The sequence below is a fragment of the Mya arenaria genome, chromosome 10 (assembly GCF_026914265.1).
Source record: "Mya arenaria isolate MELC-2E11 chromosome 10, ASM2691426v1".
In the NCBI taxonomy this organism is placed as follows: Eukaryota; Metazoa; Mollusca; class Bivalvia; order Myida; family Myidae; genus Mya; species Mya arenaria.
The window spans coordinates 43,526,910-43,553,208 of NC_069131.1; the positions used below are offsets into that span (position 1 = coordinate 43,526,910).

The window sequence follows — 26,299 nt, forward strand, 5'->3', positions numbered from 1 at the left end:
TGACCATATAGAGAACTTTTACATTATGCTTGTGTTTATATGTTGATTATTTAAACATAACAGAGCAATTTGGTAAGCAGCATTATTAGCACATTCCATTTTGACAATGGCATTTTTTCAATAGGATGTTTGATAAGTGGGCAATAATTAAAAATTGTTTTTTATCCCTGTTTATTGTATAGTTTGAAGCAGAACTATTGGCAATAGATTGTGTCTTAAATGCAAAAATTCTTACCAAAAGTCATGAAGATAGGATAAAAAGGTTGAGCTTATGATTGAAATAATGAAATTCTGCATTAGGAATTGTGTATAACCGTTTATAGAAGAGCAAGTGAAATAAGGTGTTAACAAATTTTATGATTCAATTTTTTATCTGTGGTGACACATTTTTATAAATTTTCAAGAAGACATGTAGACAAGTATCCTGACCAAGTTTCATAACAATAGATATAATACTATTGAATTTATGACATCGAATAAAAACATTGATACAAAATTGTTCATGACGACCTTCCTAACCACCTGGTATTTTGCCATTCTATAACTTTTATTTCTTGGTAAAAAATGTGCTGTAAAATGGTAACATAAATTCTATTTCTCTTGTTCAATCAAGGTTAACCCAGTGTTTATATTATCTGATAACAATAAATAGGAAGTTTGAAATCATCACATTGACAATCCAATTTTGCCTTGAAGCTAAAGTTACAAGTATAAATATTCCAATAATCATTTAACAAAGAACTTTCTAAAAGATTACAACAAAAAAACTTTTGTGAATAATGTATTTGATCCAGATGCAAGTCTAGCAAATAGTGAATAGTAGCATTTTTTGGACAATTGAATGAAATATGCATGGACCGAAATGAAAGAGGATTTGTCATTGACATTGGATGCCTTTGAGGCAGTTTTAAGATTATGACCATTCAAAGTGTGAGAATAGTAGGTACAGTTTTTATCATGTTCAGATGATGACTGATATTTGCTGGTAAAAATGTAGCCTCTTAGCAGCAGGGAATAAGTAAATATGACAAAATTGTAATGATAAATATGAGTTATGACCATGACCTTTGACTCTATGACCTAAAGATGTCAAGATTGATAATCATCATAGGTCATTGTTGATCACGGCATTGTTGAGATATCACTGGGAAAAGCGTTGTTAACTTTTTCGCATTAAAGGTCACTATGACCTCGACCTTTGGCCCGATGACCCCCTAAACAAATAGGGGTCATCTACTGGTCAGGTCCAACCTCCAAGTCAAGTTTGGGGGCCATGGGTGCAGGCATACATCGATCCGAGATGCCAAGATAAGCTCCGCCCCCTTAGATATTGTTACTATGCGCCCCAAGCGTAAATTCAAAATGGCGGCTCACGCGCTGCTACGATAGCATCAGAATCCGATTCTCTCGCGAAGATTTCGGACAATATATCAGTTAAATATTTACCAGATCAAGCCAAATTATCGGGAAAGGTGTAAGAAAAGGGATTAAATTACTTTCTACAAGGTTATATTCATGACATTAAAGTTTTGGAAGAGGAAATATCTGCCATGTTACCGCGAGATGCTGGCCTTCAATGAGAAAAAACGACAAGCATCATATGTTAAGTGTCGATGTGGAGAGGGATTCCATACGATATAGGTATTGCTCATGAAAACCAGGGTATGTGAATTTCCAATTGTATTTAACAAATGTTATTATACTAGTAATTTTATTCTTAAATATACATTGTGAATTATAAGCAATTTTGGATCGCCATGTCTTTTACATTTCATGCCGTAATACGGAATGCGAAAAAAATATTTTCAAGTCGTCGAGTAAAGAAAGAAGTAAGATACTGTATGTTGTATTTCAATTTATTGGTTTTCATATTTCTAGTTACTGCCTCGTTTTAGACATTTAACATCTGGAAAGTCAAATGATACTTCATGGGTCAGTGTAGGATAAACACATGCCAATTTCACAGCATGATATCATGCTTTTGTTTTGATAACTTGTCAACAATCTCTGTTTTCATTTTTTTTTATAGATTGAGCGGTCATTGTTCCCACGTGGTTGGCTTAATCAAATCACTTCAGGAAGTTGCACAACTTCACCCATGTTCCTGATCAACAAAGTTACACAAGTATTCCCCAACAATGGAATGTGCCAAAGGGATCAAAGATCAAGCCAGTTCCAGTGAACCAAGTCATAGTAGCACAGTCGGTAAAGGAAACCTGTCCTTTGCCAGATAGATACACAGACCAAGTTTACAAATTTTAAATCTAATTAAATAAATGAACTACAAACACACAATTCACTTTACAATGCTTTATTCCAAACATGAATAAACTAACAGTTATTCAATTATATCAAAGAAGCAGAAATAAAATCATATGATTCCTGTATAATATTTAAACAAATTGTAACTATTGCTTCTTTGAGCAGAACTATATCGACATTTACAGTTTGTTTAAATTCCCACCAGTTGCTTTAAAATCTGAATTTCACAACACTTTGATGAAAGTGCAGACTGTTATTCTTCAACTTGGACTTCTTTTTGTGACAACTGTTCTTTTAGGGAAGCATTTTGAGCGGTAAGTGCAAACATCCAAAGGTGACGTCCCTGAAAATAAATGCATAATAAATTTTACATTTAAGACAAGATGTTTAAAACTGACTCCTACCATTTCTCAAGAGTGTGGGAATACCTCTGTTTGAAATGCAGCACCTATTGATTTACCGAAAGAGTTCACACCGTTAAATACCACACAACCTGTGAAGACCCAAGTAAAACAGAACTGACAACAAGATCATAGGCATTGTTAGAGTGTTGGTTTCACTTACATGGACATTCGGTCTGTGTTTCTACTCCTGGTACAGTGTCTGCAGGATCCTGGACCAGCTTTTCTCTGAAAGAAATTATTGTTATGTTGATATATTTATATGCAAATTTACACACACAAAAAAACTGTGTAATTTCCGTGTAATAATGTTTTCTTCAGTTCTTTTGAGTGTTCTTTTCTGTAACATACAAAATACTTGTATTAAAATATATGTAACTATAATGCTGTTGTTTTGTATTGAAAAAGGAACAGTGGCATTTTAAAAATGAGTAGAAGTCTACAAAATAATACAGTCTCAGTTTTGCAATTTATCCTACATGGTACATGTTATTCAAGTCTTCCGCGCACTCCATAAAGATAAATAAAACTCTAACGCACAGGCATGTGATATCTTGTATTAAATGCATACACTTGCATTTTGTGTATAAATGCTGCCATAAGTTTCCTTTCCAAGTGACCGCTTTGTGGGGAGTGTTCTTGAAGATGTTATTCTCCAGCCATCAGCTGATAGTGGGTCAGGATACTCTTTAGATGGTCCATTTCCTCCATGAAAGTGCTTAAATATGCATAATAGTAAAATATAATTAGTGTGACAAGACTCCACAATGTCAGTCAGTAACATATTATACAATAAAACAGTAGTTTAAACTTGACACATTCATAACCTGATGGAAACTGTCAACTAGCATGATCTCCATATGGAGGTCAATATTTAGGACACAAGAAAGTAAACAAAATAAACATTTGGCATGATTTGCAGAATTCAGAATTATAATTGAAATGATTGAATTTTGATCGTTTTACGATAAAACCAAATTTTAATTTACTAACCTTCGAGCAGACATCTTCGTGCTTGTTTATCCTGTTGACATTCAGTTTCTCTTGTGGCCGTCCACAGGCTTTAATCCAGCATTTGCACTTCTCAATATCGGATTATACGTCGGAAATCGTTTAAATCGGCCTCCATTTAGTCCCTCCGGACACCTTAATCTGCATAACATATTCCCCATCCGCATCGTTTAACCCTTTTCACAAATCAGTCTTAAAACTTCAATAAAATGTCCGGTTGTAAACAGTTATCGCTGCTGTGTTTGTGGGTAAAGATGGCGGACGGGACTCGGTGAATAATTTGCAGCTTTCTCATTGGTCAATAATGATTAGTTTGATTGACAGGTCGGATTGATGTATTGTCGAGTCATCACTAAGACAACCTTTTATCATTCAAGGTCACAGTGACCTTGACTATTGACCCAATGACCCCTAAAATCATTAGGGGTCATCTACTGGTCAGGCCCAACCTTTATGTCAAGTTTGATGACCATCCATCAATAAATTGTTGAATTATCACTCGGACAAGCTTTGGTCTACCGACCTACAAAGCAATATATCCCTCTTATTCCAAGGGGGACATAAAAAATTACTAAATGCTGGAAATGTTCTTAAAATCAAAATTGTCTTATAAAGTTGTTGACTGTGTTTGTAATAAATAATAAAAGGCCATGCACATATAGTAATGATAAAATAATCAGGTGATAATATTGCCAGTGCTTGTACTAACTATCAAGTGCTAAAATATTGCGTATATGACAAGTTTCAGATTAAGATTTTTGAAAAATACCTCTAAATCCTTGAAATATAATTGTGAATAACAACCTAGGTATTTCACTAAAAATATACTTCTATAAAATTTGAAGAACATGGGTAACAGATTCAAACCTGATTTGTGAATCCCACAACAGGCATAACACGTCGAAGATTATCCATGCCTTCCTTATATTGAGCAAATGCAATCTGGCTGCCAATCACGGGGGCGCCATGGCCGGGGTCTATGATCCTGTAAAGTATTCAACTAAGCTTCATGTTACAAAAATATTTGTTGGGAGTTCAGGGATCAAGAAATTTTATATTACCCAGTATATGTATATTATTTTACCTAATAAACAGAATTTACAATTTCAGATGTACATGTAATGTTCAAGCTGATCAAAGATGTATCTTTTTTGTAGACAAGCTGATCTGAGATGTATCTGTATGGAACTCCTTTTTAATGGTCATCATATTGTAATTACCTCCCTTGTCATCTGTAGCATCATAGAAACCTTGTCTTAATATGGCAATATTTAGAATGCTAATGATTATTTCTCGCTTCAAATATCACCATAAAAAAGTTTTCACTCTCCTCAGAACTATTTACAGACCCGAGTTGACTTTTAACATAATCTAATCACTACGCGCACATATCCATGACAACCACGAATTATCACATATCCATACGCATTTATTTTCACTACGCACAAAAGTGTTTCAGCTAAAAATGTAATTTTACTTAATTTTGATTAACTGAGGTGGGAGAAAAAGCATTTACCATAGCCGCTCGTGTAACATAGGATCATCCCAACCCTCGGGCAGGGTGTTTTGCGGAAACAAGGTTAACATCGTTTCTGCAAAACGCCCTATGCTCGAGTCGGAATGAACCTATCTTACACTCTTGACCATGGAAGATACTTATAGTCCAAGATGTATCTCTTATTTAGACAAGCTGGTCTAAGATGTATTTCATTTAAAGACTAAATGGTCGAAGTTGTATCTCTGTTAAGGACAAGCTTGTCTTAGATGTATCTCTTTTAAAGACAAACTTGTTAAAGATGTATCTCTGTTATTGACAAGCTGGTCAAAGATGGGTTTTTTTATATATATTTAAATACCGTAAATCCGAAGTTGTCAAGACCCAGATAAAAAATATAGAATAGAATATTTCAGATTAACGAATTTTTGGAAAATGACAGTGTATTTATTGGTGCTGTAAAATGTTAAGTCAGGATTGCTTGGTAGCAGGTCAAGTGAGTAATGTGGATCTCAAATTTGATGAGATTGACATTTCAAATGATATTCAGAGTGAGTTAACCAGCCATTATATACATACTACACAACTTGAAAAATCACTCATTATTTGTCACTGATGTTTGTTACATACCCGTGCTTAATGTCATTCTTTAACACTTATTGTGCCTCATTAGCACATCAAGCTGATGCAGTTTGGTATAAAAACTATGAAATATTCAAAAAAATAAATTTGAAATAGCAATTATTTTGGATAAACGGTGTTTGGAATAGCGGTACTTAAATGTACTTTTAACAGGTAAAGTTGTACAAATGTTGCAAGATGTAGGCAAAAATCTGTCACCATTTTTTTTTTTTGATCATCCTTTTTCCCCAGATCTAATAATTTTCAGGTATTTTTTAGGCTGGTCCAGGAACTATATCTGCCTATAAAAGGTGTATCACCACACATGAGGCTGCAGAATAATATAGAACAAGAGCTGTCGTAAGACAGCACGCTCGACTACGCCACTTTGACTTAGAAGTGAATACAATAACAATGTTTTATGTGCCTGTCAAAAGCAATAAAACAATCAAATAAGAAAGTGAACAAGAATCATGATGTGACAAAACCAGGTTTTTAATGATTGGCAGAAGAGATTCAGTTTCAACTGCTTTCTTTTATTTTTTGTAACAGTGACCTCGATCCTAAGGGCCCCAAACACAATCCCATGGAAGTCATCCATAAACTCTTCCTACATATCAGGTTTAGTCACAGTATGTCAACCATTACTGAAACAATAATCTATTTTTAGACACAGTGACCTTGACTCTAAGGGGCCAACAAGAGTGACACTCACAAAATACGCCCATCAATAATTTCTTGGATTCTAAGACAACTTACTGTCACATTGGCCCTTTGAGAAGCAAGCTTTTCAAGAAGCAAATGATTTGGCACAATATGGCATTAACAGTAGAAAAAAATTATTCATCCTTAATCGTACCCAAGAGACAATCAGTGTGTACTTGGCAAAGCATTTATACCGGCAAACATTCTTGGTAAAGATTTTATAGCTACAAACATTTTCAGCAAGTTTGGTGAAGGTCAGATGAGAATTGTTCAAGTTAGAGAGTAGACAAAGCTTAAATGGCAAGGGCAGTAATCCTGAAGTGCTTCGGGGCATTTGGCTGATTATCATACTTGACCGATTTATTTTACCAACAAATATTTTCAGCAAGTTTGGTGAAGATCAGATGATAACTGTTCAAATTAGACAGTGGACAAAGCAAAAATGGCAAATTTTCACCAATTCAAGGGCCATAATCCTGAAGAGCCTGGCTGGTTATAGAACTTTGCCAAGAATATATACCAACAAACATTTATAGTAGCAAGTTTGGTGAAATTCGGATAAAAACTGTTCAAGTTTGAGAGTAGACAAAGCTAAAATGGCCAATTTTGATAAATTCAGGGGGCCATAACTCTAGAGTGCCTAAAGCGATTTGGCTGGTTATTGAACTTGACCGAGATATTTCACCAACAAACACTTTCATGACGTTTGGTGGAAATTGGATGAGAAATGATCAAGTTAGAGAGCAGACAAAGCTAAAATGGCCAATTTTGACAAATTCAGGGGGCCATAACTCTGGAGTTCCTAAAGCGATTTGGCTGGTTATCGAACTTGACCTAGATATTTCACCAACAAACACTTTCATGAAGTTTGGTGGAAATTGGATGAGAAATGTTCAAGTTAGAGAGCGGACAACATTGTGGAGCCGCCCGCCCGCCCGCCGCCGCCGCCCACCCGCCATGGGTGTTCCCATAATACGGCCATCGTAAGATGGGCGTATAAAAAGCAATCCATGAAAGCTCTGCATAAACTTGTCCTATATACCAAGTTTGGTCACACTATGTCAACCCTCACTGAGTTATTCAGTACTAACCATTTTTCCATTTTTAGCAACAGAGACCTTTACCTAGACCATTACTCTCGGGGCCAAAAACACAATCTCAGGAAAGGTCTGTATAAACTCTTCCTATATACCAAGTTTGGTCAAAATATGTAGACCCTTAAGTTATTCAATAACAACCCTTTTTCTACTAATAGTAACCTGGACTTTGATCCTAGGGGCCTCAAACGCATTCCAATAAAAGGTCTCCATAAACTCTTTGTATTTACCAAGTTTGATCTCTTTATGTCAAACCTAGCTAAAAAGCTAAAATTATTCAATACATATGGTGACTTTGATGCTGCCCTCCCAGTCTGCAGGAACAATGACGCAATTTTTTAATACGAAAATGGGGTTAAGAATATAAAAATGTGCCTCTCAAAGGAAATTAAATTAAAAAAAAAAAAATCATTCAAGGGCCATAATTTGTATGTAGGGTTTTAATGGAGCTATGTTACTTGTTGTAAGATGGTCGTCAATAATTCTGCATAATATTAAGTGCATTGAATGAAGGGTATATAAGTTTTTTTATTAAAATCCCAACTTGCCCTAAAACTTTAACCTGCCCTTAAACTTTGACCTAAGTCAATCAGGGCCCATAACTTGTATTAAGGATAATATGGAGTTATGAAACCTCATTGTGTGATGGTCCTGAACAACTGTGTGAAGTATTAAGTCAATTAAATGAAGGTATAGAAGTTTCGCATAAATATCTCAACCTTCTTAAAACTTTAACCTAAGTTCAATAGTCAATCAGGGGCCATAATTTGTATAAAAGATAATATGGAGTTATCTAACCTCATTATGTGATGGCCCTGAACAACTGTGTGAAGTATTAAGTCAATTGAATAAAAAGTATTGCACTTATAAGTGAAAATCCCAACTTGCCCTAAAACTTTAACCTGCCCTAAAACTTTAACCTAAGTCCATCAGGGGCCATAACTTGTATAAAGGATAATATGGAGTTATGTAACCTCACTGTGTGATGGTCCTGAACAACTGTGTGAAGTATTAAGTCAATTTAACGAAGGGTATAGAAGTTATCAATAAATATCCCAACTTGCCCTAAAACTTTAACCTAAGTTCCACAGTCAATCAGGGGCCATAATTTGTAAAATGGATAATATGGAGATATTTAACTTCATTATGTGCTGGCCCTGAACAACTGTGTGAAGTATTAGGTCAATCGAAGGAAGGGTATTTGACTTAAAAGTGAAAATCCTATCTTGCCCTAAAACTTTAACCAGACGCCGACGCCGGGGCGAGTAGTATAGCCCTCCTTATTCTTCGAATAGTCGAGCTAAAAATTATAGAAAGAGTTTGTCTTTAGGAAATTTACGATTTGTGTTTGTCTTTGTGAACTTAACTGGCTAAGATAAATAAATACAAGAGCTGTCACAGTATGTGACGAATGCCCCCAAATGTGACATTGACCTATGAACAAGGTCAGTACATGAAAAGTTGATCTTGCCTTTACGTGTCAAATACATATGGCAAGTCATTTTAAATTGCCTCTGAAAATAAAAAAAACACCCATATTTGACAACCTACACTATTATGTCCTTATATACAGCATTCCATTGTGAATAAACACCTAAGTGTGACCTTGACCTTAGAGGTAGGGACATGGGTCTTGAACGCGACACGTCCTCTTGGAATGTAGAACACATGTGGCAAGTTATTTTAAAATCAGTCCTTACAAGGGAAAATTGCAGCCCGGACACGAGTTATTGAGCCGGACACACGGACGGACAGAAGGACGGACGGACAGACGGTGCGATTTTAATATGCCCACCTTCGGGGGCATAATTACATCTGTACCTGTATTTTTCCGGTTGGTCCAGGAAGTATCTCTGCCGCTCCTCAGGGGTGAAACCACACATGAGGTTGTAGAAAATGTGGAAATTTTTCTCCCCAGGCCCCTGTCTAGTAACACGGCTCTTCTCCAACATGTGTTCTGTTATCTCAGCTAAAATTTACATAAGCATATGAAAAACAAATTATGAACTCATGATTATGAAGATAATGAAATAAACAACAACATGAAGACTTTGTAATATTAAAGTGACACTCAAAATCAATACATACACATGTATAACAAACATAAATATTGACTGATAAACCTCTAACTACTTAATAAATAATGCACTTATGGAAAATATTAATTACCAATAACAAGATTGTAACCGTGTATGTAATAGCAGAAAGCGCAAAAATATTAAAAGATTGGTGAATGCTAAAAGATTTACTGTTGTCTACAATAGTCCCATAAGGTAGAAAAAACCGTGTTTTATGCTCATTTCCTTCAAATTAAACTCGGTATCCTTCATAAGAACCATTGTTTTCGACATTTATTCACCCTTTTTGGAAATTAAAACAAAAGTATTTATTGTGGTAAATCTTATGTGGGAATAAGAGTGCATCTTTAATTGTTTGTTGTTTTACTTTTGCAAGATTTCTTCCCAAGGTAAATTCTTATGTTGAATCTCAAATGGGTAAGTAGACACTTTTTCAAACTTATTCCCCCTTGTTAATCTTTTTGAGCGAATTCAAAACTCTAATAATGTATTACAAGTAGAATGCATTTGCAAAAACTTGTTTGTACTAAAATTCTATCTTAAGTTGAGTGAAGGATTGTTAAACAAGTTATTTCAACATATTACTAACCATACTAAGATGTTATTGTTAAGCCAGCATGTGGTATGTTGTTGTGAAGGAAACAAAAACACCCAGAGGAAGCGCTTGGCTTGCTAGGGGCCACCATGTGACCAATTTGTGTGCATACATGTAGATTGCAATTCAATTAAAACACATTGTTGAGAAAAAAATTCCACTTACCTGCACTTTCAAGATAACTAAAACAATACAATAAATTCATTATTTGCCTCTTCCCTGTATCTACCATGAGGTACCCCACACTTGAAAAAGATGTGCGCTATAAGCTTACCTCCCATGAGTTCACCAACCTTGAAGAAGATGTGCTCTATAAGCTTACCTCCCATGAGTTCCCCACCCTTGAAGAAGATGTGCTCTATAAGCTTACCTCCCATGAGTTCCCCACCCTTGAAGAAGATGAGCTCTATAAGCTTACCTCCCATGAGTTCCCCACCCTTGAAGAAGATGTGCTCTATAAGCTTACCTCCCATGAGTTCCCCACCCTTGAAGAAGATGTGCGCTATAAGCTTACCTCCCATGAGTTCCCCACCCTTGAAGAAGATGTGCTCTATAAGCTTACCTCCCATGAGTTCCCCATGCTTGATGAAGATGTGCTCTATAAGCTTACCTCCCATGAGTTCCCCACCCTTGAAGAAGATGTGCGCTATAAGCTTACCTCCCATGAGTTCCCCACCCTTGAAGAAGATGTGCTCTATAAGCTTACCTCCCATGAGTTCCCCATGCTTGATGAAGATGTGCTCTATAAACATACCTCCCATGAGTTCCCCATGCGTGATGAAGATGTGCTCTATAAATATACCTCCCATGAGTTCCCCATGCTTGATGAAGATGAGCTCTATAAGCTTACCTCCCATGAGTTCCCCATGCGTGATGAAGATGAGCTCTATAAGCTTACCTCCCATGAGTTCCCCATGCGTGATGAAGATGAGCTCTATAAGCTTACCTCCCATGAGTTCCCCATGCGTGAAGAAGATGAGCTCTATAAGCTTACCTCCCATGAGTTCCCCATGCGTGATGAAGATGTGCTCTATAAACATACCTCCCATGAGTTCCCCATGCTTGATGAAGATGAGCTCTATAAGCTTACCTCCCATGAGTTCCCCATGCGTGATGAAGATGGGCTCTATAAACATACCTCCCATGAGTTCCCCATGCGTGATGAAGATGGGCTCTATAAACATACCTTCCATGAGTTCCCCACCCTTTAAGAATTGAGCTCTATAAACATACCTCTGATGATGAGCTCCCCACCCTCAAAGAAGAGCTCTATAAACATACCTCCCATGAGTTCACCACCCTCGGAGAAGATGAGCTCTATAAGCTTGCCAAACCTGCTGGAGTTGCTGTTTAACACAGTGCTTGCATTGCCAAATGCCTCTAACACTGGATTCACCTGAGTTGTAGAAAAGAATGACATTAGAAAGGACTATTGTTGCATTAACATGACTATAACATCACCACCACAAGCAGGTAACAATGCTTGTATTTGTTTTCAGTTGATCAAGGGGCATAATTTAACAAACATTTAGGCCAGAGTAATGGAAATTGAAGCACATGTGCAAATAGTTATAGTGGTCATGTGTATCTGTACCAGGTTTAATGTTAATATCTCTTACAGTTTCAAATTATCACCAATGAGTTTTATCACAGAGCAGATGACAATAATATTATCAGGTTATGATAAAGGCATCAACTTAAATCTAAAGGCTTTTATCTATTTAAGTAAAATAATGACCCCATAGTTGGTTGGGACATAAAAATATAGGTTCAGTACATGAAGTTGTGACAACGGATAGAATTACAAAAATAATATCTGCTCAGAATTAGCAATAGCAGAATTAGCTTTTAATCTAAGGTAAAAAAAAAAAAATCAATCCATGGCCGCCCACATCTTTCGTAGTGTTATCATACACAACACACAAACATTGGTTACCTCAATTATCTTCTCCTGCAGGAAATACTCGCCTGTCCACTGAGAAAGGCGTGCCACCTGAGCTACCAGCATCTTAGTAATCTCTGTCTTACCTAGATCAATAAGATACCATACAAAACTTAGGTTCTATAATAATTAATTAAAATTGTTTCCTGTGACAAATTTTTAATCAATAACTCTTAAGAAATTCTTTGATTCATTTTTTTGGCGAGATAAAAAAGGATTTGACTTGTCATTGACCAGCAATGTTTTGGTTGATTCCTTGGCCTTTCACAGTCTACAGAGGATAGATGGGAAAAGCTTGATTTCCAACTTAAGCAGGTAAAGAGGTTAAGAAAACATAATTTTCAACCTTATTATCTCACCTGACTAACATGGTCTGGTTCCCATCTTCTCTCTGTATATTGTGGAAGGCCCAGGAACCAAGAGTAATAAACATGGGGAGGTAACTTATAACCTTAAAAATTACCTGCCCCTGATTGGCCACTGACTAACAGGGCATGGTTCCCATCTCCCCTCTGTAGACTGTGGAAGGCTCGGGAACCAAGAGCATATACATGGGGAGGTAACTCTGACAATGTTTTTGCCCTCCCATACATCTGGCCAATCTGCAAAAAAATAAAAATATAATGTAAACGCTGTAATGGATGGAGTTATTTTCAAGAAACTGCAAAGCTAACATAATGTATAATATATTACATGCATGTTACTGTTCTTTTTTCAAATTGAACAGTTTGGAGGAGGGGGTCAGGAGGTTTTTGTTTAAATCAACTCCTACACCAAACTTACGAAAACACCTAACAAATAAATAAGACAAGAGCTGTCATTGAACATGATAAATGCCCCTGATTGGGCTTTGTGGGATCGAAAGCCATTATTCATGTAAGATGTATGTTGAATAAAATCCCATTTATCTGAACAAATTACTAACAAGTGAATTCATGCTATGAGGCAATCTTATGGCTAAGATAATAAGTCTTGTTCAACATTGACAAAATGCGACCTTGACCTTTGAGATGAGAATACAAATGTCATATGGGACACACTTTCCAATGAAATTTGACAATTTTGTTACTTTTTATTAATGTTTAATAAATAAGGATCAAATGATGGTGTGAAATAGGTACAAATATCATTAAATTGTTATTCAAACTTGAATAATCCTGTGAATTGATAGGCAACCTTGACCTTTGACCAACTGGCCTCAAAATGAATAGGTACATCTACTGGACATGACCAACTTGGGACACCAAGTATGAAGTTCCTGGGTGCAAGCATTCTTTAGTTATTGCGCGGTAACCGTTTTTCACTTCAAGGTCATTGCTACCTTGACCTTTGACCTACTGGCCTCAAACTGAATAGGGGTCATCTACTAATCATGACCAACTGCCACACCAAGTATAAAGTTCCTGGGTGCAAGCATCTATTACAAATTGAACGTAAGAACTTACTACTGTAAAGCAGGTATATGAATGTAAGGATTAACTACAGTAATGCGGGTATAATTATGTATGTAAGGATTTACTACGGTAATGCGGGTATATGTATGCAAGGATTTACTACAGTATAGCGGGTATATGTATGTAAGGATTTACTACAGTAATGCCGGTATATGTATGTAAGGATTTACTACAGTTATGCAGGTATATGTATGTAAGGATTTACCACAGTAATGCGGGTATATGTATGTAAGGATTTACCACAGTAATGCGGGGTAAGGATTTTCTCCAGTAATGCCAGTATATGTATGTAAGGTTTTACCACAGTAATGCAGGTATATGTATGTAAGGATTTACCACAGTAATGCAGGTATATGTATGCAAGGATTTTCTACATTAATGTGGGTATATGCATGTAAGGATTTACTACAGTGATGCGGGTATATGTATGTAAGGATTGACTACAGTATAGCGGGTATATGTATGTAAGGATTTACTACAGTTATGCCAGTATATGTATGTAAGGATTTACCACAGTAATGGTGGTATATGTATGTAAGGATTTACCACAGTAATGCAGGGTAAGGATTTTCTCCAGTAATGCCAGTATATGTATGTAAGGATTAACCACAGTAATGCGGGTATATGTATGTAAGGATTTACTAATGCGGGTATGTGTTTGTAAGGATTTACTAATGCGGGTATATGTATGTTAGGATTTACTACAGTTTTGCGGGTATATGTATGTAAGGAGTTACTACAGTATTGCGGGTATATGTATGCAAGGATTTACTACAGTAATGTCGGTATATGTATGTAAGGATTTACCACAGTAATGCGGGTATATGTTTGTAAGGATTTACCACAGTAATGCAGGTATATGTTTGTAAGGATTTACCACAGTAATGCGGGTATATGTTTGTAAGGATTTACCACAGTAATGTGGGTATATGTATGTAAGCATTTTCTACAGTAATGCGGGTATATGTATGTAAGGATTTACTACAGTGATGCAGGTATATGTATGTAAGGATTTTCTACAGTAATGCGGGTATATGTATGTAAGGATTTACTACAGTGATGCAGGTATATGTATGTAAGGATTTACTACAGTGATGCAGGTATATGTATGTAAGGATTTACTACAGTGATGCAGGTATATGTATGTAAGGATTTACTACAGTAATGCAGGTATATGTATGTAAGGATTTACCACAGTAATGCGGGTATATGTATGTAAGCATTTACCACAGTTATGTGGGTATATGTATGTAAAGATTTACCACAGTAACGCGGGTATATGTATGTAAGGATTTACCACAGTAATGTGGGTGTATGTATGTAAGGATTTACCACAGTTATGCGGGTATATGTATGTAAGGATTTACCACAGTAATGCGGGTATGTGTTTGTAAGGATTTACTAATGCGGGTATATGTATGTTAGGATTTACTACAGTTTTGCGGGTATATGTTTGTAAGGATTTACCACAGTAATGCGGGTATATGTTTGTAAGGATTTACCACAGTAATGCGGGTATATGTTTGTAAGGATTTACCACAGTAATGCGGGTATATGTTTGTAAGGATTTACCACAGTAATGTGGGTATATGTATGTAAGCATTTACCACATTTATGCGACTATATGTATGTAAGGATTTACTACAGTAATGCGTGTATATGTATGTAAGGATTTACCACAGTAAAGCAGGTATATGTATGTTAAGATTTACCACAGTAACGCGGGTATATGTATGTAAGGATTTACTACAGTATTGCAGGTATATGTAAAGATTTACCACAGTAATGCGGGTATATGTATGTTAAGATTTACCACAGTAACGCGGGTATATTTATGTAAGGATTAACCACAGTAATGGGGGTATATGTATGTAAGGATTTACCACAGTAATGCGGGTTTATGTATGTAAGGATTTACCACAGTTATGCAGGTATATGTATGTAAGGATTTAACACAGTAATGCAAGTATGTTTGTAAGGATTTACTAATGCGGGTATATGTATGTTAGGATTTACTACAGTTTTGCGGGTATATGTATGTAAGGAGTTACTACAGAATTGTGGGTATATGTATGTAAGGATTTACTACAGTAATGACGGTATATGTATGTAAGGATTTACCACAGTAATGTGGGTATATGTTTGTAAAGATTTACCACAGTAATGCAGGTATATGTTTGTAAGGATTTACCACAGTAATGCGGGTATATGTTTGTAAGGATTTACCACTGTTATGCGGGTATATGTTTGTAAGGATTTACCACAGTAATGTGGGTATATTATGTAAGGATTTACCACAGTAATGTGGGTATATGTATGTAAGGATTTACTACAGTTATATGTAAGGATTTACCACGGTAATGTGGGTATATGTATGTAAGGATTTACCACGGTAATGAGGGTTTATGTATGTAAGGATTTGCCACGGTAATGCGGGTATATGTATGTAAGGATTTGCCACAGTAATGCGGTTATATGTATGTAAGGATTTGCCACGGTAATGCGGGTATATGTATGTAAGGCTTTGCCACGGTAATGGGAGTATATGTATGTAAGGATTTGCTACAGGTACGCAGGTATATGTATGTAAGGATTTACTACAGTAAAGCAGGTATATGTATGTAAGGATTTACCACAGTATTGCAGGTATATGTATGTAAGGATTTACCACAGTATTGCAGGTATATGTATGTAAGGATTTACTACAGTAAAGCAGGTATATGTATGTAAGGATTTACTACAGTAAAGCAGGTATATGTATGTAAGGATTTACCACAGTATTGCAGGTATATGTATGTAAGGATTTACCACAGTATTGCAGGTATATGTATGTAAGGATTTACCACAGTATTGCAGGTATATGTATGTAAGGATTAACTACAGTAAAGCAGGTATATGTATGTAAGGATTTACCACAGTATTGCAGGTATATGTTTGTAAGGATTTACTACAGTAAAGCAGGTATATATATGTAAGGATTTACTACAGTATTGCAGGTATATGAAAGGATTTACTACAGTAATGCATGTTTATGTATGTAAGAACTTCCTATAGTAATGCAGGTATATGAATGTAGGTTTAATTTTTCCCTTCAAAATAAACAATCTCAATTCTCACCTCTTCCCCATACAAACCAGGCAGGTCTTGATACGGGTTCACCGATATCAGAATGTCCCCAATATATGTCTGAAATAAAAAACAGCTGTCAGGATATTAGCTTAAGCTTAATTTCTGTTCTTTCATTCTTTTTTTATACTTTAAAGCTTATAATATAGTATAAACAGGTTGTATTATATAAAGCTACAAGCGTTATTAAAATTCTATGGTTGCCATTTAGTTTCGGAAGTATATAATCAATATTTAAGAACTTGTCTAATCTTAACTTGTATCAAAATTAAACATCATCTTGTTAAGACCTGATCTCAAGTGAATTATTTGAAAATTCTTTTAATTAATGTTCAGTCTCAGTTAACAGGACAACCACTTGTAAAATACTAAAACAATAAACTCCCAGACATTATTACCCCCCCCCACCCGATCCCCACCCCTTGTAATAAACAAGAGAAAAAAACATTTTGCAAGTTTCCACTTACATAGATGACATCTTGTCCAAATCTTCTATGTATCTCTTCCAAAAGGGCTGTCTCATCTAGCTCCCCAACTCTTGCAAGGTCATGTGTCACCATCCCCCCTGAGGGTACCCCCTTACCCCCTCCGCGGCCTGGACCCATACCCGGATATGACTTCTTTCCTGGGGATCAGGCTACTGGAAGACTTTATAGGGGTGAACATTTCCCCTGAAGTATGTCATTGTTGAAGTCCTTCTCTTAGCACAGTGTTTTCACACAGTCGGTTTATGAGTAATTTCACTTGAGATGCAGTGCACAAGATATCCCTATATTGCTAGTGTTTATTCATTCAAATAACAACTATTTGTCACACAACGATATTAAAAATTTCCACATATATAGCATTTATCACGATATAACACAGTTATAATGCAGTTTCTTGTTCACATGGGATAAACATTTATCCCAACCTTAATTTAAAATACAAATCACTGTTAAACAACAAAGCATCCAGTTTTATATGCTTGAATTAGCATCAAGATTAGGTATCTTATCAAGATTCATTGAACATAGATTAAACTCCAAACCAACAACGTATCTGTTTGACAATAATTTTTACCAAACAAACTCGGGTTTTCAAACAGTCATCACCACTGTGCTAACTTGTCCATTTCATTGACTTCACTTCAGTACACCCTCAACAAAACCTCTCATTTTACCCACTATTTAAGTGTCCAATTCTAAATCCAGTGACTAATCATGATCACAGGCTAGGTTCTATTCCTATTGTATATCAGGTTAAAATCTATTTCAAAATTGTAGATATCCAGGAAGTATTCCTCCTGCAGTTATAAGATAAGCCTCATCAAATCTGTTCATTTTTCACTTCCTCATTGAAGACTACAAAGTATTTGAAGTATATGCAGTATAAATGACAGTCACCTGCAGAGATAAACAAATAGTGATTCAGTATTATCAGTGATAAATAAACAGATATATATTTATCTGCAAAACTACAAATCTGTTGTTTAAAAAGATAAATACAATACCATTGAATAAAATATCATGGCAAAGCTAACTGCAATATGACAATTATTTTTAATTTATACATGTATGATTAGCAATTATGCTTTACCAGAGTTTAGAGACTGGTAGCAAGAAATTGTTAAAAAAGAATGCACTTTAAATCATTTATCATTCATATGTTGACACCATGATTTTTCATAATGATATTCATCAAGTGTTTGACAACTGAGGAAATTGACTAATGAAAACAACTTTTTTTAAAAGAAACATGTCTATAAAACAAACTCTAAATTTCTTTAGGTTTATTCAAACCGTATGCACATTTATGATTCATTTATTTCACTAAACACGTTAAGCTTCCCCTTGCAGAATTTCAAGTGTAATCAATATGTACACCTACAGTGATAAAACCAGTTTAATATTTACATTTCAGTAACAGTTCAGTAACTTCATGTTTAAGTCACGATTTTCACTTTGAAGGCGAATATAAAAAATAACTCATTTACATTCTGGTAAATAATAAAATCAAAAGAATGATACAAATGTATCACAAAACTTAGATAATACGTCTGGCCAAAATGAAATCTGAAAATTGTTCAGCTTAAATATTTCAGAACAGTTATTACTCACTATGTTTTCCAGTATAATTACCAGTATGTCTTTTCAAGTCTTCATTTAATAAAGCAAAGGCTGTCTGTGTACACAAAGAGGGCTCTTGACTTTTTCACTGCTTTTAACCAAAATTACATTGACCAATAATGAACTGCCATTGTTACATTTGCAAAATAATTATCTGACTTGATTAGATAATTAGGTTGGATAGATGGGAGCTCTTGTATAAGGTTTCAATGCAATACATCAAGTTGTTGCACAGTTATTGACTTATGCAGGCTTACATGCAAAACCTTAACAAGAATTTTAAGGTGAATAATGAAGGGCCATAAATTTACATTTTATGCAAAATAGAGTTATCCAACTTTATTAATTAAGTAGGTTGGATAGTTAAAAAACACCTGTCTAAAGTTTCATTGCAATACATGAAGTATTTGCTGAGATATTGACTTAAACGTGGTAACATAAAGGGCCATTATCTGCAATATATGAAAAATATAGTTATCTACATGTAACCCAATATATTCAGTAGGTTGGATGGTTGAGTACCTTTGTACAAGGTCTTATCAATGCAATACATCACATAGTTGATGAAATATCAACCTATGTGTGCTTACAGGGAAAAACCTTAATGAGACTTTCCAAGCCAAATAATAAAGGGCCATAATTAGCATCATATGCAAAATAGAGTTATCTCACTTTAGTAATTAAGTACTTTAAATAGTAGGGAAACCATGAGTAAAGTTTTCATGCAATAAATCATGTATTTGCTGAAATATTTACTTACATGTTGTGCAAAACCTTATCCTGATTTTCTTTGTTGAATAATGAAGGGAGATAATTTACATTATTTGTTTGACTCTGACTTTGGCAAAAGAGTTATCTATTTTAACTCGATTAAGTAAGTTGGATGGCCAAATACTGTGGAATAAAGTTTCAATACAATACATTACATAGTTGCTGAGATATTAACACATGTGTGCTAACATGAAAAACCTTATCCAGAATTTCTATGTTGAAATAATAAAGGGTCATAATTTGCATTATATGCAAAATAAAGTTATCCAACTTCATAAATTAATCCGGTTGGATAGATGTCGTATATTTCAATGCAATACATGATGTATTTGCTAAGGTAATGACTTTAAGGTGCTAACATGCAAAACCTTTACCATGGTGCAAACCCTACACCAAGAATGAGCAGTATGGCTCTTCATATTCTTTGAATAATCAAGCTAAAAGCAATATCATATTGACAAGAGCGTAATGATGTATATCGAAACACTTGTTTGTTTGTTGTTGTTTTTTAGGAGAACAAGGGTCATTTCTCAATTATTATTATAGGCAGAGTTATTGGCAATGTTGTACGTGTGTGTATTGTCTCTGGCAAAATGTGTTCCAAATTTCATCTTACCGTAATATTTTAAACATTTTTTTGAATTTTCGCCAAGGATAAAGAATTTGCACTATAAGAATGCTGACACCATCAACACTAACGTATCACAATGCTCCACCTTTTTTATTCTTCCAAAAACATACAAGCTTAAATGATAATAAAACTAGAATTGAGGTAAAACACAAAAGTCATTTAAAATTGTAAAAGAATTAAGGATATATAATCAAAACAAGGTCCAGGAACACCCTGGATCACTACCCTGAATAAAGATCCCTCAGCCTGCCTAGGGACCTTTTAATTCAAAAGTTCAGATCTAGTCAGCCTTAAGTATGGCAGATTGAAAGCACTGATGATCAAGTTCATCAGCCCCTGACGCATTATGCCCATAAACCTTGTGGCCAATTTTGGTAAAGGTTGGATGAGGAGTGGTTCAGGGAAGGGTGAGTCAGAGATGGGTGGTTCAGGAAGAATTAGTTCAAGGAGGGGTGGGTCAGAAACTTCAAGAAGTAGTATCAAACGAACAAACTTCATGTATTTACGCAGGGTTTCTGGAACGATACAATGAATACCAAATCTAATATAAATACAACATTATCAAGCCCAGTAAAGAAATGTTTCATCTCCAGAGGAATGAGATGAACTTGAATTTCTATTACTTTTAGTAGTTATAAATTAATTTAATAATTCACAATCTACATTATGATGACAAAACATTTCTTTACCTTTCTTCTTTGGTTTTTACATGAAAGGATGAGGTCTTACTAAGTATGATGATATACATTGATTTAACCATAAATAATTAAATGCAAGTCACCATAACAAAGTACTAAAAGGAAATTAAGTTATATTGCGACCGGAGTAGTCAAGAAACCAACATCAGTATAAACTGTCAAAAAGTATTGAAATGTTATTTATTCAGAATCGAAAAGTAGACGCCATTTAGATACGATTGAAAGATTAGAGACAATGATATAACAAATCTACTGATTTGAACCATGACATACTCAGTGTACACACAGATAGTGTTATTAAAAGTCCATGATGATACTTGTTACATGCTATGCAAAGTGGTGGGGTTGTCTTTATACAACGCTTCTGATCCAGGTTCATTATTAGAAAAAAATAGTTTTTGATCCTAGCCTTAATTCATTCACTTAAAGATACTCAAGTTTTGAAAATATGTAAAGTTACATAGGGATTAAACATCAATGTCAACACACTCCTCTCTGGTATTGAAGAAGTTTCAATATCTAGATAGTGAGGCAATAGTGGAGCATTGACAACAAAGTGGTCCGAGTTCATACATATTGGAAGAAACGCCCTGTTCTCACAAAACCTTGTCAATTAACTGACCACGAGTCTTGCTCATTCTTGAAAATATACCGTTCTTACAAATTAATGTTTGTTTTTAAAATAAACGGAATATCAAACATCAAAATTACAACTAGTTAAGGCCAGAGAAATGAAACCATATCCAATAGTCAGAGCTGTGGAAACACTCTTAGATATTATTTATCGCAGGTCTCGCGACATTTTCGATACAAAATTACTCCTTTGGTGAATATACCATCAACTGGTGGGGGTAAAACTCCCTGTGTCCAACAACAACAACAACAACGGCATGTCATAAACCTTGACCATTGGAACACAGACCACAAGTGACAGGTTTTATGTCATGAAACGGCAATGAAAGCATGTTGGAGAGCTAGCTCAGATTTTGAAGGTATGTCGGCACTGACACCCTATTAAAATGGGCCTTAAAGAAATACTGGACAAAATATGATCAACCCATTGTTGTATAAAAACAGAATATCAATATTATAATATTCCCACCTTGTTTCATACAAGTAAATATTATACTTAAAACATAAAATAAAACTGAAATACAGTACGGGCCTATTTAAATAGTACAGCTTTCAAGATACCAGCCTGATTTCTTGTGATATCTGATTTCTTGTGATATCTGACCATACATGACCAAATTATACAGATTTTGTTCAGAAACCACAAGCTTCAGGGAAGAGCTCTTGTGAATCCCATCTCCTTATGCTGGTAGATGGTCTTGTCAAATCCCTCCTTATCAAAAAGCAAATTGATCTAATTTTGCTAGACTTCAGCAATGCTTTTAACAAAGGCAGTCACGTGAACCTTGCCCTCAAATTACATGGCTATGGCATCAGAGGCCCTGCTCTAAAATGGATTAAAGGTTTTTTTTATAACCGATGACAGACTTTTGTTGTCAAAGGGTCCTCATCAGACCCCATACATGTCTCATCTGGAGTCCCCCAGGGATCTGTACTAGGGAAACTTTCTAGTCTACATTAATGACCTTTCTCAGAATGTTCAATCCAAAGTAAAACTATTTGCTGATAATTCTGCCATCTATCCAACTCTCTCAACATCTACCCAATCAGAAATTCTCCAGAAAGATCTTGATATTATATACTTGAACATACAGGCCATGAATGGGCCATGGAATTTAGCCCATCTAAATGTCAAGTTGTTCACATAACCAGGGCCAAAACCCCAATTCCAACACAGTACACTCTTCACAGATTTACACATTAGATTAGTGTTACATCCATGAAATAAATCTGAAAGGTGCTATCAAAATGGTGTCCCAAGCCTTTCTGATTCAGTGACTAAGTAAGTCATGAAGTTCTACTTTTTTAAGTAAAACAAGAATAAAAAATGAGCACAACACAAATTCAAAGTTAGAAGTTGGTAGAAGTAGTAGTCCAAATAATTGTACGTTCACAGATTTTTTTACGATTTTTGATATGGCAAACCCTTCACGACGTTATGGATTGGAATAATCCTGTATAACATGTCTATTATTTTAGACTAGTCCAAGTAGCTCCCTTGCCTGGCTATTGGCATTTAAAAGGGTAGTGCTTGGAAAAGTGGTGTACTCAGTACTGGTTTAACCCAGGAAAGTTGTACCCTATGTATCGGTGCTTTACACCAAGCCAGTAAAAGAACCAAGTGGTCCCTTTGAAAAAGAGCTAAGGTATAGCTAGTCTCAAATAGTAGACGTATTATACGGGATTCTTTCAATCCCATCGCCGTGAAGGATTTGCCATATCAAAATAGTAAAAAAATCTGTCAACGTACAATTATTTGGACTAGGGTATAGTCTATAGCACCCGCAGTGCGTTCAGTAAGGCGAGCGTTTACAAAACGCTCGCAAACGTTTTGTTTTGTATCTCTGTTGCAACGCAGCGCATACACGTTAAGCGGGAAACCAAACAGCAAACGTTCGCCGCAAACATCTCTACTGAACGCGTTGCCGGACTTCCTTGTATCCCACCACTGTCCCTTCAGCAAAAACAAAGGACCCTTATGGAAATACATGTAAGTGCTTGCACTTTCACGGGTTATCATTGACCGCAATGTCTAGAGAAATAAATACATACATACATAGGATGCATAGAGCTTAATTATTTTCTTCTATATCACCTTAAGCAGACAGTCAACTCTCTACGAAACAGTCAACATTTTGGTGTTCAATCGGAGCACCTCGGCCATTTTCCATCGAAAATAAGTACGGTTTATGACTAAAATACGAAAATAGGCTATTTTCACTCCTTATTTTGCAGTTGTTATTTCACTGTTAAAACCCCATATTTCATCGTAAAGCATGAAAGAAATATATATATTTATTGGGGGGGGGGAAGTTTTGGTAAAACTCTGAAAATTAGTTTTGGCGAAAATAACATCTTTGACAAAAATGTTGTTAGTTTTTGGATAAAATAAAGTTATTTTCGCGGAAATAAGTTTTGCTAAAAATCTGAAAATAGGGTTAGTTTTGGCGAAAATTAAATCTTTGACAAACATGTAGTTAGTTGATGGCTAAAATAAGGTATTTTCCCGAAAATAAGATTTTGGTAAAAATCTGGAAAGTTTTGGCGAAAATAACATTTTTTTTTTGAAAATTATGTACTTAGTTTGGGCTAAAATAAAGTTATTTTCGCGAAAAATAAGATTTTGATAAAAATCTGGTAAGTTTTGGCGAAAATACCATTTTGACAAAAATGTATTTAGTTTTTGGATAAAATAAGTTTTTTGGGGGTGAAATAAGTTTGGGTAAAAATCTGAAAATAGGGTTAGTTTGGGCGAGAATAACATTTTGGACATGTCGGCATCCTCTTTAATATTTATGCAAAAAGCAACAGAAACAAGCTCAGAAGCAAAAGTTTAAACATAAGTTGTATTTTACCCGGTTAAGTGGCACTGGGCAAATGCTAAAGACATAGAGTACAAAATCACAAACAAGAAACATAGAACAGCACAAAACTCTACAAACTTGGAATGTTTAAATTATCAAGAATAAAAAGCATCATGGTACTAAAACTGGGAACAAATAAAGAAAAACATTATTAAAAATAAAAGCGACTTGTATTTGCTAATCTCTCCTTCTAAATGATTTGAAAATGTAAAAGATTTGAAGAAAATGAAGTCACATGCCAAAACACTCGGAGTCAATATTTTGTTTCAGGTATTCATCTTCAAAAACAAGAAGGCAAGTGCTCTTCAAAAAATTGCCTTTATATCCACGGTTTAAATAAAATCCAAGTAATTCATTAAGTCTATCTGCCCAACTACCTGCTGGAAACATTTTAATTTTATGGATTTACTTTAAAACTTTACCATAAAAATCGGGATGAGCAATACTATCAGCAATGAGCGATTTAAGACTACTATTGTTGTAGGATATATCTTTGATTGTTCTCGTTAGTTTTATCGTGTACCTGCTGCAGTAGCAATAACGGTCTATAATTATGGGTCATTGTCATTAACTTAATCCGCTTAATGACAAACAAGTGTGTATAACCACTTTGATGTTGCACATTTCGGAAGAAGATGTGATCAACAGAAACATGTCAAAATACTATCAATAATCATTGTTCAATTTTCTTAAAAACACAATTGTTTCGAAACACTAATGCACCTGTCATATGTGTAATGTAGACCGAATAAAAGTTTTTTTAATATTTTGGATTAAAAATTGTCATTTACGGCAACAGAAGAAGGTATTTTTCCCATTTTTTTAAAAAGATCCTATTTTCGCGAAAAGAACTTTATTTTTGCCAAAAACTAACCACATAATTGTCAAAAATGTTATTTTCACCAAAACTAACCCTACTTTCAGATTTTTTTTTATCAAAATCTGATTTTCGCAAAAATAACTTGATTTTAGTAAAAACTAAATACATAATTGTCAAAAAATGTTATTTTCGCCAAAACTAACCTTATTTTCATATTTATATATCAAAATCTGATTTTCGCAAAAATAATTTGATTTTAGTAAAAACTAAATACATTATTGTCAAAATGTTATTTTCGCCAAAACTAACCCTATTTTCATATCAGAATCTTATTTTCGCCAAAATAACTTTATTTTAGTAAAAACTAAATACATTATTGTCAAAAAAGGCTATTTTCACCAAAACTAACTCTATTTTCATATTTCTTTCAAAATCTTAATTTCACGAAAATAACTTTATTTTTGCCAAAAAGTTACTATATTTTTGTCAAAAATGTTATTTTCGCCAAAACTAACTCTAAGTTCATATTTCTTTCAAAATCTTATTTTCGCGAAAATAACTTTATTTTCATCAAAAATAACCTTAGTTTCGTATTTTAGGCAAAAAAAGCTATTTTCGCGAAAATAGGTTATTTTCGTATTTTAGTCATACCGGTTTACAATACCGTAGCCATGCAGTTTTTGGCTGTAATAAAGTTATTTTCGCGATATTAAGATTTTGATTAAAATCTGAAAATAGGGTTAGAATTGGCGAAAATAACGATTTTGACAAAAATATAGTTAGTTTTTGGCTGTAATAAAGTCATTTTCGCAACCCCACACTGGGTGATGTGCATTGAAGTCCCCATGCAGTGTATACCAGTTTCTTGGGTATGACATGTGCAACGAAGTTTGTCATTTAAAGCAATAAAATTATTCCATAACTATTTCGGATTTTTTTCCCTCTTATTATATAATGAAAATTATCATGATACTCGATTATTCATTT

General features: G+C 34.9%; 1 protein-coding gene and 1 long non-coding RNA gene across 9 annotated transcripts in view; both read right to left on the minus strand.

Moving 5' to 3' along the window:
• LOC128204272 (myosin-IIIb-like) overlaps positions 1-23,790 on the minus strand; it is an 87,253-nt gene extending 63,463 nt beyond the window's left edge. The window contains exons 1-8 of one of the 7 annotated variants that reach the window (XM_052905680.1): positions 23,724-23,790; positions 17,255-18,172; positions 16,779-16,847; positions 12,671-12,809; positions 12,202-12,293; positions 11,547-11,661; positions 9,414-9,561; positions 4,542-4,659 (exon numbers count right to left, since the gene is read on the minus strand). In XM_052905680.1, coding sequence (XP_052761640.1) covers positions 4,542-4,659; positions 9,414-9,561; positions 11,547-11,661; positions 12,202-12,293; positions 12,671-12,809; positions 16,779-16,847; positions 17,255-17,392 — 819 coding nt within the window. In that variant the 5' untranslated portion in view covers positions 17,393-18,172; positions 23,724-23,790. Of the gene's footprint in view, positions 1-4,541; positions 4,660-9,413; positions 9,562-10,539; positions 10,551-11,546; positions 11,662-12,201; positions 12,294-12,670; positions 12,810-16,778; positions 16,848-17,254; positions 18,173-18,541; positions 18,635-23,680 lie in introns of those variants that run through there. The other 6 variants (XM_052905677.1, XM_052905679.1, XM_052905678.1 and 3 more) reach the window with 6 other exon arrangements.
• Positions 2,296-4,140, minus strand: LOC128204274 (uncharacterized). Of its 2 annotated transcripts, none has more exons than XR_008256146.1 (4): positions 3,657-4,140; positions 3,204-3,381; positions 2,827-2,891; positions 2,296-2,605 (listed from the first exon to the last, which is right to left on the minus strand). It is a non-coding gene; the product is annotated as an uncharacterized LOC128204274 (long non-coding RNA). The 2 variants fall into 2 exon arrangements; XR_008256147.1 differs by having other exon boundaries at positions 3,235-3,381; positions 3,657-4,124.
• Positions 23,791-26,299: the final 2,509 nt, after the last annotated feature.